Source organism: Haplochromis burtoni, unplaced genomic scaffold (genome assembly GCF_018398535.1).
Source record: "Haplochromis burtoni strain Fernald_Lab_line unplaced genomic scaffold, NCSU_Asbu1 Contig_74, whole genome shotgun sequence".
Classification (NCBI taxonomy): Eukaryota; Metazoa; Chordata; class Actinopteri; order Cichliformes; family Cichlidae; genus Haplochromis; species Haplochromis burtoni.
Window position 1 is genome coordinate 767401 of NW_024582435.1, and position 16475 is coordinate 783875.

Genomic DNA, 16475 nt, shown 5'->3' on the forward strand with positions numbered 1-16475 from the left:
TAAAGCGAGGATTAGGTCAAATACTCGGGGTATGAGTCAGGTGATGTGAGTTTTCTGAACTTGTCTCCTGGGTTTCACTGGTGCTTGGATGGCTTTGTGTTTTCATTCAGCTTAATGTGCCGGACAACAAGAAGTGCTTCTGAGAGTTCACACTATGTGTTCATAGTTTTCACACACGCACACACAAGCAGAAATATTTGAGGAAACTAGCAAAATAAAAGCAGAGTCCTCTGGTTTAAGCCTCAGCCTTCCATGAACCAAATCACCAAAAAGCCTTTATATTCTCCAAGTGGTCAAAAGTTTTGTTAGCATGAGGTAGAATCTGAAGTCCAGTTTCTATATGCAAGTCTTCAAAGAGACCAGTATGTCTATTTTGTGGGCGTCTAAACAAAAGCACAAACAGCTCGTGGTTTAGGTCCCAACCCAGACTTCGAAAACAAGAGATCCAGTAGCACAATCGCTCTAAGACTTTTTATCGTTTTTCAGACTGGCCTATTTCTGGATGAATGAGAGGGGGAAAGGAAAGTTGGGTGTGATGTGCTCTGCATTTCATGTAAGGGGGATCAGGGACCAGAGGAGAGGGGACGGCAGGGAAAGGAGAAGGAAAGACAAAATGAGGCGTAAATGAGTGTGGACCAGGAGCAGCTGGATGTGCAGGGAAAGAGGATGCTAAGCTGTTGAAATTGAATCAGGATAAAGGAAACTATGATGGGAAAGACTGATTATGAAGACAAATATGGATGGACTGATAAAAAGCTCTGCAATTTCACTGACACCAAAGAAACAGACCAGAAGCAGCAATTTAACCCTGACCCTGTGATTTAACCTTCATCCCTACATCATCTGAGAAATTGTTTATGGTATAAAATGAAACACAACCTGAGTAAGAATTAAAAACTGTAACAAATATGGTTCAGTGCACTGCTCATATTTGAAACACCCTCTGTTACAGCTGCACATTGTTGCTAGTCAAGTGTTACTGTTGCAGTATGTATTCATGTGCGTGTTTGTTTGTGTGAAGGCAAAAAAATCTCTTTTTACTCCCAAAAAAATTACAAAATCAAGTGTTTCAGCCCAGCATGCAAGGAGTCATGCCAGAAAAATGCAGTGGATCCATCCTGCAAACCTGTCCCCTCACAAAGCCCACTCCACTCTGGTTTTGTACATGTGCTACTACAAGAAGTACTGCACATGTGCAGTGATGCACAGTAATACCTTTACCCCCTATCTAGTTAACAGTGTGTGGAAGCCTGTATGGTAATAACAGGGTTTGCAGTGCTGCAAGCTGAGCTAAGCAACAAAGCAGGAAGCACAGACATGTTGGCACAGGAAGTACAAATGCACGTGAAGTAGAACTTACTTTTCAGGCCAGGAAGTAAAGCATGCAAAGGCTCTGGAAAAGAAAGGAAAAACAAATGTTAGTGAAGCTAAGTTAGACGAGGAGCAAGAGTAAATGTGAAAGGATATGTGTCGCCCATGGCGTTGGAAGCTTCCTTCACAATATGAAATGCAATAAAATAACAACAGATGTCCTCAGCTTATATTATATATGATTACATTTATATGGTGCTGATAGTTTTAATGAATGTCAACACAAATGTTTTTTAATACAGTTGCAAAATTGCACCGCAGTCCTGGTTAAGGCGTTTGTAACTCAATAAAGCTTTGTCGAGTTCAGAGGTAGTTTAAGACTCCAAAGGCCCATATATCCTCCAGGATGACAGTTATTTTTACAAAATGGAAAGAAAATAAAGAGAGCCAGACAAGAGGGAGGGAAGAGGGAAAGTGGCTCTTGTTATGTCTGTCATTTCTCACCTTCTCTTTGCTTTGTCATTCTCCCTCTCTCCCCGATTGCTCTTTTTTTTTAAAAAGTTTTTTTCTACAGCGTTTTGATTCCTCTTTCTTTTCTTTGGGATTTTAACGGCAGAAGAAAAAGACAGACGGAAAACAGGGTGAAAAGGGTGAGGGGCAGAGTGACGAGAAGGGAAATTGAGGAATGAAGAGGAAGGGTGGAGGTAAGTTAAGGGGTCGTGGGAAGACGGACTGAATTCTACTGCTGTTTATTATTTGCTGGAGGACGTGGCATCTTTTATGGAAGTGAGAAAGAGTGACAGAACGGAAAAAGAAGGGAAAACGAGTTACAGCACAGATAAAGAAGCGGTAGTGAGAAAACTAGCGTCTTTGACTCACAGAAACATTTGACTTAAAGGTGTACTAATGCACTACAGCACTAAAGGCAAATATATTCTGACTGGTCCTAAAGTCCATAATACGACTCATTTCTGCCTTTAAATCTTTTTACAATAAAAACAAAGTTGTTTCTGAACCAAGGCTCACATACATTTTTGTGAAGTCAGGAAATATGAAGGACTTCAAACTTAACCCAGCGTGTGGAGTGCATGGAAATTTGCCCTTTTTTCTCTGCAAAGCAAATTGTTACAAGTGAGCCGACAGCAGTCGCTGATAGCAGCCTCATTGGTTAACTACTGTCTCTCTGCTCCAGAGTAGAGAGTCTCTCCAGTAATCAAGCACAAGCACGCACGTTATTTTCAGTGCTCGACTGCAGAGACTGAATGGAAGATAATGCTGGAGATGGATAAACGAGAGCAAATAAGGAAACAGCAGGATGGGGTGGTACAGGGAAAGACTAGGAGATAGTGGGAGATATAATAAAAGATAGTGAAGGATCCATGCCCAAAGGGCAGTTGTGACCTACTTTCTTTTTTTGCGCTTCACTTTTTTGATGTGTGTGTGTGTAAATGAGAAATATTATGATTTTTTTTTTTCTCCCCCATCACTCTCGCTCTCTGGCGAAAACACAGAATAAATGTTCCGGTGTGAAGCAGGGAGAGAGTGATAGCTGACAGACGGAAACACTGACCAGCATATTAATGAAGGTGCCAACTGGTGAATGGGACTTACGTGCACACTGCTCCAGGTCAGCGCTGCTGCTCATGTGGATGTTGTCTATTCTGATATGTCCTCTTGTCGGGTGTTCAAAAAACCCCTCAAACACCACCTACACCAGAGAAAGTGACATACAGGTGATTACAGCTCAGCTTATGTGTTAGCTTCTTAATTCAGGGATTCATAAACACGCTAACACTCAGCGGTTATCTACCTGATATTCTCTGGGGCTTCGAGGAAGGATGGTGCGCCCCTCTTTCCAGTGACTGCCTTGGTCACCTTTTAATGCCCATAACAGGGTCTCTCCCTGGTCGCTGTCCCTCAGCAGGACCCTCAGGCTGCCCTGTGCCTCTCCCTGGAGCTGGTAGTAGAACTGGAGGCAGAGCGGGCCTTGCTCTGGCCCCACTTCGGGGCTCAGCAGCCGGGCTTTCTTGCGCAGGGTGTGGCTTCCGGCATCGAGATGAAGGTAGTTCCCTGAAAAATCTGAAAGAGGCCAAAAAGTTGTGCTGGTTATGATACCGATGTAAACTCGGTAATTCATTTCACACTAATGGGTTGTAATAAAAGATAAATTAGCAGCCTTTAAACTGACACATCATTACTCTTCTTACCACAACATGGCACCACATGTATGGCTTTCTGCGTGCTATTTGCATTTTATTCATTAACTGGATCCCCGTTTAATGTATTTTATGATTTGTGACAGTGCTGTGTAGTAATGCAGCAGGATGTGGTTGTTTACAGTTTAAGGCATTACTGCCATCATTCTGTGGTATGGGGCTTAACTGCAAATGAGACTGCCATTTCATCATGGCTGCTAATGGCTATGGATACAAATGAACACACACACACACATGCACACAGCTCTAGACTAAACAGCCCTAATCATTCTGAATGCTGACACCTCATTCTGCTGCTCTCCATGTTTTTGCTACACTTAGTCAGCACAGCCATCGTACCGACGCCGTCACGATGGCTGTGCACGTGCGGTGTGTATCTGTGTGTGACTGCTTCCTCTACACACAATCACTCATTCAGGTTTTTTTTTTTTTCAAATTCACCTTCTTTCTCTGCACTCGACCCAAAGACGGGATAGAAAGACGAGGAGAAAGCAAAGAGGCTGAAGGGAAGAGAGAATAAGAAAATAACAAAGAGTGAGAGAAAAAAGGCTGCACTACAGTGTTTTCCTCCCATTCTGAACACAAGCATAATCATTAGCTTGCTGCTGTGTTTGGCTGTTTGTCTACTATGGCTGGAGAGTAAAAGCTTCGGTGGAGCTGCAAATAGCCTTTTTATCGACAGCCCGACACTGTGTGTGACACTTCTCGAGGAGAGACGGAGAAGAAAAAAGGGTAAAACCCCTAAAATAATATCTATATATCTATATATATATATATATCTGCCCATCCATCCATCTATCCATCCATCTATCTATCCATCTGTCCATCCATCTGTCCATCTATCTGTCCATCCATCTATCTATCCCTCTATCTATCCATCTATCCATCCATCCATCCATCAATCATCCATCTATCTATCTATCCATCTATCCATCTGTCCATCTATCCATCCATCTATCCATCCATCTGTCCATCCATCTATCCGTCCATCTGTCCATCTATCCATCCATCTATCCGTCCATCTGTCCATCTATCTGTCCATCTATCCATCCATCTGTCCATCTATCCATCCATCTGTCCATCTATCTGTCCACCCATCTATCCACCCATCTATCCATCCATCTATCTATCCATCTATCTGTCCATCTATCCATCTGTCCATCCATCTGTCCATCCATCTGTCCATCCATCCATCATCCATCTATCTGTCCATCTATCCATCCATCTATCCATCCATCTATCTATCCATCTATCCATCTGTCCATCCATCTGTCCATCCATCCATCATCCATCTATCCGTCCATCTGTCCATCTATCCAGCCACCAACCATCCATCTGTCCATCTATCTGTCCATCCATCTATCCATCCATCTATCTACCCATCTATCTGTCCATCCATCTATCTATCCATCTATCCATCTGTCCATCCATCCATCATCCATCTATCCGTCCATCTGTCCATCTATCCATCCATCTATCCGTCCATCTGTCCATCTATCCATCCATCTGTCAATCTATCCATCCATCTGTCCATCTATCTGTCCATCCATCTATCCATCCATCTATCTATCCATCTATCTGTCCATCCATCTATCCATCCATCTATCTATCCATCTATCTGTCCATCCATCCATCTATCCATCTGTCCATCCATCCATCATCCATCTATCCGTCTATCTGTCCATCTATCTATCCATCTATGTGTCCATCCATCTATCTATCCATCTATCCATCTGTCCATCTATCTATCCATCTATCCATCCATCTGTCCATCTATCCATCCATCTATCCATCATCATCCATCTATCTGTCCATCTATCCGTCCATCTGTCCGTCCATCTGTCCATCTATCCATCCATCCATCCATCCATCCGTCCGTCCGTCCGTCCGTCCGTCCGTCCGTCCATCCATCGTTGGCTAAGACAGGAAGAAAAACATTTGACAGCTTTTGCCGTTCATCGTAATGAATAATGGATTTGTAACTCAGTTCCTCACTTGGAGGCAATGCAAAAAAAGAGCTAAATTACCGTTGCTCATTAAGTACAGTTAGAGAAAAGTTGAAGTGTTTTTCTGTCGTTCTGCGTTTGATCTTGGCGAACGTACAAGGGGAGGGAATTAATTAACAACTCTCCATGGGAGGGATAGACAGGGATGTAGAATTGGCTCTGAGGGAGGGAGGGAAGTGTGTGTGTGTGTGTGTGTGTGTGTGTGTTGTGTGTGTGTGTGTGTGTGTGTGTGTGTGTGTGTGCGTGTGCGTGTGCTTGTGTGGTGTGTGCGTGGTGTGTGTGTGTGTGTGTGCGTGTGTGTGTGTGTGGCGTGTGTGTGTGTGTGTGTGGGGTGTGCGTGTGCGTGTGTGTTGCAGTCTGTTTACAAGAGTGTTTGTTCACTTTTAGGTATCTTTGTTTATATCTGTGTGTTGAGTCTTTGTGCTCGTGTGTGCATGAGTTCTTGTGGTGGTGTTTCTTCATGTGCCATCCTCACACTTGTACAATAGGCCTGTATGTGTGTGATTAGGTTTCACGGGACACAGACAGCTGATCAATATATTTCCCATCACATTTAAACACCAAGATAATTGGATGCAGCGCTATGAAGAGAACGAAAGCGAGACAGCGCTGTCAGTTATCTCTTTTTGTCTCCATTCAGCCCTTCCTTATCAATAACTGTTCCATCTCCAACAACAAGTCTTTCGATGAAAATCTCCAGGGTGAAGAATTTCAGTCGTGTCATATCTGAGATCAAAAGAATAACTTATGAGCTCTGTTCTGGTTGGATTTTCCTCTCTTAAAAAAACCTAAAAGGGCTCTTAATGACAAGGGCTGGGGATTTGATTTGCATATCGAGACAGCTTCCAGACAGGGTGCCACGCTAATGTTGCTGTAGAACAAGACTTAATGTCATGTTGCTGTCAAACATGGAGACAGGGACGCTGCTAAGTCAATTACATACACTCACAGGCGCACACCCATAAGGGTGCATACATATACGTGCGCACATTCACGAGATCCTAGTGAGCTGTAGAGTTTTGCCTTATGTCACGGCCCTGTCTGTTTATAAAGCTGCTGCTCGTTCAACCATGAACTGGATGGTTTCAGCAGATACAAAGAAAGCGTTGGTGGATGGCAAGGTCATATATATATGTGTGTGTGTATGTGTGTGTTGGGGGGGGGCTTATGCCTTGGGTGTTTAATATACAGACAGTTCCACCTTGAGTTGTGGGTGTAAGTGTGTGTGTGGAGCCCCGGGGAGAGCTGAAGAGCTAAGGCAGCACTTCTGTCAAAGCCATCATCTGACTTATCTGACCGCTCTGGGCCGTGTGTGTGCACCTTATGGGTGTGTAGGTACAGTAAGTGTGTGTGCGATTGATAAAACAGTCCTTCTGCTCTCTTGTTAGAAATGGACGGAAAATTGCAAGAACCACTGAGGGAAACGGAGGTGAAGCCAGCGAGAATATATGATATATCAGTATGAATCAACCTCAAAAGGAAATGAATGACTTTTAATAAAAGAATAATTCAGCTGTATGTTGAAGACAAAAACACGAGATAATAAGGATTGAGAACAAAAAGACATTTGTAAAGAAAGATTAAAGGAAAAGAAATTAGAAGAAGAAGAAACACGAAGCCCGAAGTCAGATAATTACAGCATTCAAAGACGCTTCAAGCACAAAATAAAAGAGATAAGCGAAGAAGAACTGTCGTGGATTAGATCTGAAAACGAGAAAAAATAGAAAAGACCCGACAAACAGGATGAGAAAGTAACAAACTAGGGTAAGGAAAGTGAAACTGTTAAACCTAACGTTTTTTTTAAAACTCCAATTAAGACGTCGTGCACACTTTTTACAGATAAGAGTGAAATCCTTGCATCATGGTTGCTGTCAGTGGTTCCTCCCAGCACTGGGATGCATCATATTCCACCACAGGACGACCGCTTTGCTCTTAATTAGCTCAAGAAGTCTTTGTGCTGAGGAAGGTCAGACATTTCAGCGTGACGATGCTTTCTTTTATGTCTTTAAAAAAACAGAAATATTGTGAAATGAGAAATGCCCAGATAATAAGTAATGTTTTTCTGCTGGGCCTGTGGAGTTTTCAGAAAGTTTGAGTGTTTAATTAGAGGAGGAGGCCCACCCATAAATCCTTTTAATGGGTTCTAACCCTGTGGAGATTTCAGAAGATGGAAGGTCTGCTTGGTGAATTTCTACAGTGTGTGCTTGAGAAAGCCAGCAGAGCTGTAGCTATTAATTATTATTCTCCACTTGTAAGCAGTTTTATTTTGAAAATCTTAAGATCAGATTTTTTCGCGTGAAGATTGTTAAGTGATTACGGATATATGACATTATCACAATAAGAGTACAGAACACAGAAGGCATCAGTGACAACACACAGGTGGGTTGCAAAGTGGCTTGCAGAGGAGCATGTAGGCCTCAGTCACACAGGCCTGAACGTGTATTCCTCGATCGGTTGGTGAGGGGTTTCTGGGTGAAATTAGTCGTAAAGACGGCGCTCCACCAAAAAACTGATTGCGACTTGTTTGGTTGCCAGGAGACTGCTGTGGTTGCCTGTAGCTTTCATGGAAGACGTGTAAGCTCCATGCTAACCTCGCATGTTTCTAAAGGGAAACTCAGAAGGAGCACTTCTGAGAGAAGGGCATGTGTGTACATGGGGTATATCTTATTTTACTAGGTTTGAATTTGGATTTCGCTAGCGCCTAGCGAGTAGTTGGCGTCTCCTATGCAAACTATGATCGACCACGACAGTCTCGTACCAACCAAAGCAACTTCCTGCCATCACCTTCCAACTGGATGAGGAATCTCGGTTTTTCCCTTATCAACCGGTGGCTCCCGCCGGTCTCCACACCTGTGTGACTGGGGTTTAAAGCAGCTTACATAGTGCTCAGGTTAACCCGACCAGATTCAAGATTTATTCAAAATTCTGTCTAAAAATGAGCATTTGTTCTTTGATTTAGACATTTGTGTGTCTGCAGAACCAAATGTCCTCTACAGATTGTGCCTCTTAGTTTAGAGGAAGGCATTATGGGTTGTTAGTAGCTAAATGGGCTAGCGAGGTTATTCTCACATGATGTGAAATTTGCTTTGTCTCACTGAGGAAATGTCAGATTTTTTTTTTTTGTGGCAAAAGACAAAATCTTTGTCAAGCAGCCAAGAAATACAGTGAGAGGACATCGTGGTGAGAAACTTTAAGAGACGGGCTCATGTTAGAATTAAAGCAACACAGTTCATCAAATAGATTTGTTCCAAAAATCACACATTTTATCCCCTTCAGTCTCCAAAGTACGTGCGTACTCACTTTCTGATCCCAGTGCCAGGTCCTGCCTTGTTCCATGAGCGCCGTGCACAGTGGAGCTGCTGCTGGCTGTGTGCAGGGTCCAGCTCACACCTGACTGGGGATCAGCCGACCACCCGCACAGGCTCTGCTCAAAGCCACACACGGCCGACAGGGGCGGAGTGGTGGCTGTGAATCGAGAAAGAAAAACAGATTACAAATAAAGGTTTTAAAAGTGTCTGTTTGGGCTAAAATACTACTGATTACCACCCGACAGCTTCTTCTGAGTGCTTTTAGTATTGTGTTGGATTTAAACAAATTCTTTTTTTCTCAGTTTTCTTTTGTGAGACTCAGTCCTGTAATGGCAGGGTCTTTATTTTGATAGTGCCGTGAGCGACATTCGCATTGTGTTGAGACGTTTTGCAATAGCGCTCAATGCAATATGACATCTTGAAAATCATACTGAATACAAATATTAGAGTAACGGAGAATAAAAGCCAGACTGAAAGAAAGAGTAATTGCAGCAGAAATAACAGAAAGAAAACACAGACAGAAAATGGACAGAAAGAAAACAGCGGAGCAAAAGGTGAATGATACAAAACTCAAGGGGTGACATGAAAGTAATAAGATGAGCACAAATGAGAAGGAAAAATGATGCTGTAATTAGACTGCAATAAGCTGCTACCTTCAGTTGTGCTGAAACAAAAAAGCAAAGGCGCTTCCTTAAACTACATCACAATACGCTCTGCATAAACTCCAGTGAGGCAGTCGGTGACCTATAGCTGTGAAATCATATTCCCAATATGTGAGCCTGTGTTTGTATGAAGATCCTCTGGCTGTGCGAGCTTATTTTCACTCAAACAGAGCTTCCTGTGGGACTATTGAATCTAACAGACTTCAAAGCCCAGAGGCCCCACGGTGCACACTGACATCATGAGTTTGACCTTAAGAGCTCGAGTGTGTGCACAAGTGTGTGTGTGTGCGGATGAGAGACGAGCAGAAATAAATGCATGCGTGCATGCAAGAAATCTGCATATGTGAGAGCGCAGATAGCATGCACTTGAATGAAGAAAGCTTGAGTGTGTGTGTGTGTTACAGCAAAATGTGAAATAGTCATGAAAAATAACCGGTTTGTTTGCATATGTTGACTTAAAAGTTTTTTCCTGACAGTCAGCAGAACTTTGAAACTGACGTATTTCAGCAGGAACTTTAGTTAGCACGTGTGGTGCATATATTCTGTCCAGAGTGAGGACACTTCACCCCGGCAACCAAGAAAACAGAGCTGAAAAGAAGTGGCGACCGCTGCATTTTAAGTCACAGCATGGTCTTTTTATAAACCGAGCTGTTTTGTGTGGGTACATCTTCTTAATTTGCCTTTAATGATACATTATGAATGTCTTTTAAAATAGACCCTCTACATTAGGGGTGGGCAGCTCCAGGCCTCGAGGGCCGGTGTCCCTGCTGATTTAAATGCCTAAATTAGCTCCTCAACATGTCCTGAAGTTCTCCAGAGGCCTGGGAACGAACTAATCATGTGATTCAGGTGTGTTGATCCAGGGTGAGATTTAAAACCTGCAGGACACCGGCCCTCGAGGCCTGGAATTGCCCACCCCTGCTCTACATCTTGCCCTATGACAGCAGGGATAGACTCCACCCACCCTGCGACCCTGAACCTGTGCCGATATGATGTGAACTCGGTCACACCACCAATGCCTCCAACGTGGATTTTGTTAGGATGCCTGGGTCGTTGAGTTTTGAGTTTATTATATTATTATATTATTTATCATTTCTAGTCTTTGGTTTCTTGGTTAGAGTTCTGCCTTATGGTTTACTGTTCCCTCTGTTGCAGTGCCTGCCTGTGAGTCTGTGTCTTTAAGTTCAGTCTGTTTTACTTTGAAGGTCCATCTCTGGTGTTAATGTATTTTTGCTTTGCTTCCCCTGTTTCTTTAGGCCTGATTTGCCCCAACTGTGTTTCCCTCCTGTTACCGTTCCCTGATTGCCCCCTCTGTGTATTTAAGCCCTGTGTTTCTCTGTGTCGCGATCTACCCTCATCTACCCTTATCTTGCTCTGTAAGCGTATTTTGTGTTCTCAGTTTTGTTACCCTTTTGAGTTCAGCATTAAAGCTGTTTAAGTTCACGTTTGTGTCCGGAGTCTGCACTTTGGGTCCTTTTTCTGCCTGCACACAGCCGTTTCATAACAGATTTTTCATACTTTTTATGCAAAACATCAGTTTTGTGTGCCTGGCACAAATGAGTGGACGTGACACCAGACAGATGAAAGCACGCTTTTAAGAAAATAAGAGGTGAGAAATTCACTGTGTGTGTGTGTGTGTGTGTGTGTGTGTGTGTGTGTGTGTGTGTGTGTGTGTGTGTGTGTGTGTGTTTACCAGATCTCATCACAGAGGTTGTCTGTTCCACTCTAGGTGTGGTGGGGGTCACAGTGTCAGGTACAGTGGTGGTTTCTATCAACACAAAAAAATAAACACAAAAGGTTAGAATAGAATAGAATAGAATAGAATAGAATAGGCAATAGATAATTTGTTTTATTGTTTTCTCTCCAAGACAGTCAAACGCTTTGGGGTCCTTAGGGAGTAGTAAAGCGCTATACAAATACAGGCCATAATAAGCAGAGACGACGCTGGGCTTGGAATAACTAAATCTGAGCTCGTCTTGTTAAATATTCACAGTTTGCTCTGCGACTGCTTCGCTGCACAGTGGAAAAGAGTAATATTTTAACAGTGCAGCTGTGATGTTTGAGCAAAGCCAGGCTTTAGACACGGTGCTAACTGACGATGCTTTAAATTCTCTTCGCCGTTTTCGGGGGTTGACGTTTGTCGGGATCCAGGCAGGGACAGAGCGAGCTGATGCGGTGAGCTGGCACTCAGCTCAGGACTGTGCCACACCGCTCTGTTTATCCACTGCAAGCTGGCATGCACGCTCACACAATGCTATGATGATAGATGCTGCACTCACACTGACCTTGGAGCACAGCAGCGTGCATCGAGTGTATGATAGATCAAACACACACACACACTCACAGACCTGCAGAGCAAAGACGTCAGCATTCGGGTATGACAGTGTAACCCCGAAACCTTCTGGTCTTAATAAGCAGTTTTTCTACTGCTGGTTAAGATTCCTTAAATGGCAATGAATGCTTTCCCATCTCTCTCCCTCACACACACACACACACACACACACACACACACACACACACACACACACACACACACACACACACACACTGGTGAAAGTAAGTGTGTGTCTGCGTGTTGACGTAAGGGAACAGAAGATTGGCTTGCGTGGCACAAGCCAGACACCACAAACCTCTCACCAAATTATTCTCAGAAGCTACTTTTTTCTTCTGTTCGCTTCATGGCTTTTCTTTCTTTCCTCCCTTCATATTTCTTTCCTTCTTTCCATCTTCTGTCTCTCGTTTGTCACAATAAATCGGACCAGAATCGGCTCTGCTTCGCAAAACCACTATTGCCACCACAAAAAGCTCTAAACACACATAAACACACATGCTCCCTCTCTCTCTCGACTCTCCTGCACAGAAGTGAAATCGTACCCAGTCTTGTTTCTGTTTTACCACAACCGCAATTTTTGTCTCCATAACTCTTTCCCTCGCTCTCTCTCTCTGTCGTCTCTCCCTGAGGTATATTTCGATTTCTCTTTGCAGCTCTTTCTTTGTCTCTTTGTTGAGATTGGGTCTCTTCCTGTTGCTCTTTCTCACTCTCCTCCACCTTTCAGCACTTTTCTCTGTGCTGTAACTCTGTCCACTGTTATTTGATGTAGATTCTAATCATTCAGTTGAATCTCAGACTGCTGCAGATTTGCTTCGAGTGTAATTGTTGTAGATATTTCCATGACTCACGCGGTGATCTTTCTCTGTGTGTGTGTCTTGTTTAGTGTTAACTGGTAACCTTTGCAAGCCTCTGCTAATAGCTTTGAGTGCACTGCAGTGTTGGGGTTCATCCACTCTAATGTGTGTGTGTGTGTGTAACTTTGAGTTGTTTACACAGTCCGCTCACAGTCAAAGTATGCACGATTATTATGTAAGCCCAAACACTCATATTGCTCTTTCAGCACAGACACACGCGCACACTCAAAATTAGATATTAACATTTAATAAGCAGCTCCCAGCTGCTGACATTAAGCTGTTTTAATTTGGTGCCCTTTACCACTGTAATTAGCCCCCCATGTTGAGGGGAGAGAGGGAGGAATAGGAGATGAGAGGGAGACACGGAAAAGGGAACATAACCCTTTCCACCTCGCACCACCAATTTCCTAATTAGTGACCACACACAGCTCCAGTCAGCCTCCTATTTCGATCTCCATCTCCTCTCCACCTGCCTAATTCAATTTGGCTCTCCTTTCCTCCCCTCTTCTTAACTCCTCCTACTCCTCATCCTCTTCTTCAATCCACCAGGTTCCTCTCTGGATCAGCTGTAAAGATCAGAAATAATTTAAACAACTTAATTTAATAATATTTTTAAAAATGTTGTTGCAGGAACTTGAACTCTTACTTGCTGAATGGAAATAAATGGCAGGACAAATACAAGGTGGCAGAGTTCAGTCACTCGTGGGAAGATTGAAACAGACGTGCATGAGAAAAACCAATCCTGACGTACATATTCTGCAGATGGGTCCACCAGAGCTGACTTACAGAAACCTGCAGAGACCCTCCGACTCGATCTTTTCCACACACAGACGCACACTTTCTAAACTGAAGAACAGAAGGTGTCACAGGCCCAAGGGCTCATTGTAAAGCTGCTGACTGAGCAAGGCAAAGCGGAAACACAGAGACGAAAACTGTTCAATTATGGAAAGAGCTCTGGGTATAAATCCACCTCTGTCAGCCTAAATAATGACTACTGACACAGTGTGTGTGTGTGTGTGTGTGTGTGTGTGTGTGTGTGTGTGTGTGTGTGTGTGTGTGTGTGTGTGTGTCTAAGAGACAGAGAAAGCTGTTGCTACTCAATTATTGGTGACATGGTGCATGTGTGTAAGTATGGAGGGGATTTCCTCCACTTAATGACTGAAAGGCTGAAAGGCATGCCTTCCTTACAGACGGAACTTGCTAACCTGTGTGTGTAAAAAAAGAGTAATATTTTAACAGTGCAGCTGTGATGTTTGAGCAAAGCCAGGCTTTAGACACGGTGCTAACTGACGATGCTTTAAATTCTCTTCGCCGTTTTCGGGGGTTGACGTTTGTCGGGATCCAGGCAGGGACAGAGCGAGCTGATGCGGTGAGCTGGCACTCAGCTCAGGACTGTGCCACACCGCTCTGTTTATCCACTGCAAGCTGGCATGCACGCTCACACAATGCTATGATGATAGATGCTGCACTCACACTGACCTTGGAGCACAGCAGCGTGCATCGAGTGTATGATAGATCAAACACACACACACACTCACAGACCTGCAGAGCAAAGACGTCAGCATTCGGGTATGACAGTGTAACCCCGAAACCTTCTGGTCTTAATAAGCAGTTTTTCTACTGCTGGTTAAGATTCCTTAAATGGCAATGAATGCTTTCCCATCTCTCTCCCTCACACACACACACACACACACACACACACACACACACACACACACACACACACACACACTGGTGAAAGTAAGTGTGTGTCTGCGTGTTGACGTAAGGGAACAGAAGATTGGCTTGCGTGGCACAAGCCAGACACCACAAACCTCTCACCAAATTATTCTCAGAAGCTACTTTTTTCTTCTGTTCGCTTCATGGCTTTTCTTTCTTTCCTCCCTTCATATTTCTTTCCTTCTTTCCATCTTCTGTCTCTCGTTTGTCACAATAAATCGGACCAGAATCGGCTCTGCTTCGCAAAACCACTATTGCCACCACAAAAAGCTCTAAACACACATAAACACACATGCTCCCTCTCTCTCTCGACTCTCCTGCACAGAAGTGAAATCGTACCCAGTCTTGTTTCTGTTTTACCACAACCGCAATTTTTGTCTCCATAACTCTTTCCCTCGCTCTCTCTCTCTGTCGTCTCTCCCTGAGGTATATTTCGATTTCTCTTTGCAGCTCTTTCTTTGTCTCTTTGTTGAGATTGGGTCTCTTCCTGTTGCTCTTTCTCACTCTCCTCCACCTTTCAGCACTTTTCTCTGTGCTGTAACTCTGTCCACTGTTATTTGATGTAGATTCTAATCATTCAGTTGAATCTCAGACTGCTGCAGATTTGCTTCGAGTGTAATTGTTGTAGATATTTCCATGACTCACGCGGTGATCTTTCTCTGTGTGTGTGTCTTGTTTAGTGTTAACTGGTAACCTTTGCAAGCCTCTGCTAATAGCTTTGAGTGCACTGCAGTGTTGGGGTTCATCCACTCTAATGTGTGTGTGTGCGTTACTTTGAGTTGTTTACACAGTCCGCTCACAGTCAAAGTATGCACGATTATTATGTAAGCCCAAACACTCATATTGCTCTTTCAGCACAGACACACGCGCACACTCAAAATTAGATATTAACATTTAATAAGCAGCTCCCAGCTGCTGACATTAAGCTGTTTTAATTTGGTGCCCTTTACCACTGTAATTAGCCCCCCATGTTGAGGGGAGAGAGGGAGGAATAGGAGATGAGAGGGAGACACGGAAAAGGGAACATAACCCTTTCCACCTCGCACCACCAATTTCCTAATTAGTGACCACACACAGCTCCAGTCAGCCTCCTATTTCGATCTCCATCTCCTCTCCACCTGCCTAATTCAATTTGGCTCTCCTTTCCTCCCCTCTTCTTAACTCCTCCTACTCCTCATCCTCTTCTTCAATCCACCAGGTTCCTCTCTGGATCAGCTGTAAAGATCAGAAATAATTTAAACAACTTAATTTAATAATATTTTTAAAAATGTTGTTGCAGGAACTTGAACTCTTACTTGCTGAATGGAAATAAATGGCAGGACAAATACAAGGTGGCAGAGTTCAGTCACTCGTGGGAAGATTGAAACAGACGTGCATGAGAAAAACCAATCCTGACGTACATATTCTGCAGATGGGTCCACCAGAGCTGACTTACAGAAACCTGCAGAGACCCTCCGACTCGATCTTTTCCACACACAGACGCACACTTTCTAAACTGAAGAACAGAAGGTGTCACAGGCCCAAGGGCTCATTGTAAAGCTGCTGACTGAGCAAGGCAAAGCGGAAACACAGAGACGAAAACTGTTCAATTATGGAAAGAGCTCTGGGTATAAATCCACCTCTGTCAGCCTAAATAATGACTACTGACACAGTGTTGTGTGTGTGTGTGTGTGTGTGTGTGTGGTTTTTTGTGTTGTACATGTTTGTGAGGACAGAAAATTGAAGCTGTTGCTACTCAATTATTGGTGACATGGTGCATGTGTGTAAGTATGGAGGGGATTTCCTCCACTTAATGACTGAAAGGCTGAAAGGCATGCCTTCCTTACAGACGGAACTTGCTAACCTGTGTGTGTTTGTGTGTGTGTGTGTGTGTGTGTACATGTTTGTGAGGACAGAAAATTGGCGTGCTACTATACTTGTGGGGCCCATCAGCCACTTATGAGTATGGCGATCTTTTTGGGGAAGAAGCTGTGTGGAGAGCAATGGCGTCTTCGGATCTGTTAATAATAATAATGATGGATTGCATTTATATAGCGCTTTTCGAGACCCTCAAAGCGCTTTACAATG

General features: G+C 43.6%; 1 protein-coding gene across 5 annotated transcripts in view; it reads right to left on the reverse strand.

Moving 5' to 3' along the window:
- The window catches only part of LOC102310750 (neuropilin-2), a 94648-nt gene that overhangs the window by 14790 nt on the left and 63383 nt on the right, over positions 1–16475 (reverse strand). For 3 of the 5 annotated variants that reach the window (XM_005925935.3, XM_005925932.3, XM_005925933.3), the window contains exons 12-16: positions 11197–11271; positions 8834–8998; positions 3122–3390; positions 2923–3019; positions 1361–1393 (exon numbers count right to left, since the gene is read on the reverse strand). In XM_005925935.3, the coding sequence (XP_005925997.1) occupies positions 1361–1393; positions 2923–3019; positions 3122–3390; positions 8834–8998; positions 11197–11271 (639 nt within the window). The remainder of the gene's footprint in view (positions 1–1360; positions 1394–2922; positions 3020–3121; positions 3391–8833; positions 8999–11196; positions 11272–16475) is intronic. The other 2 variants (XM_005925934.3, XM_042221780.1) reach the window with 1 other exon arrangement.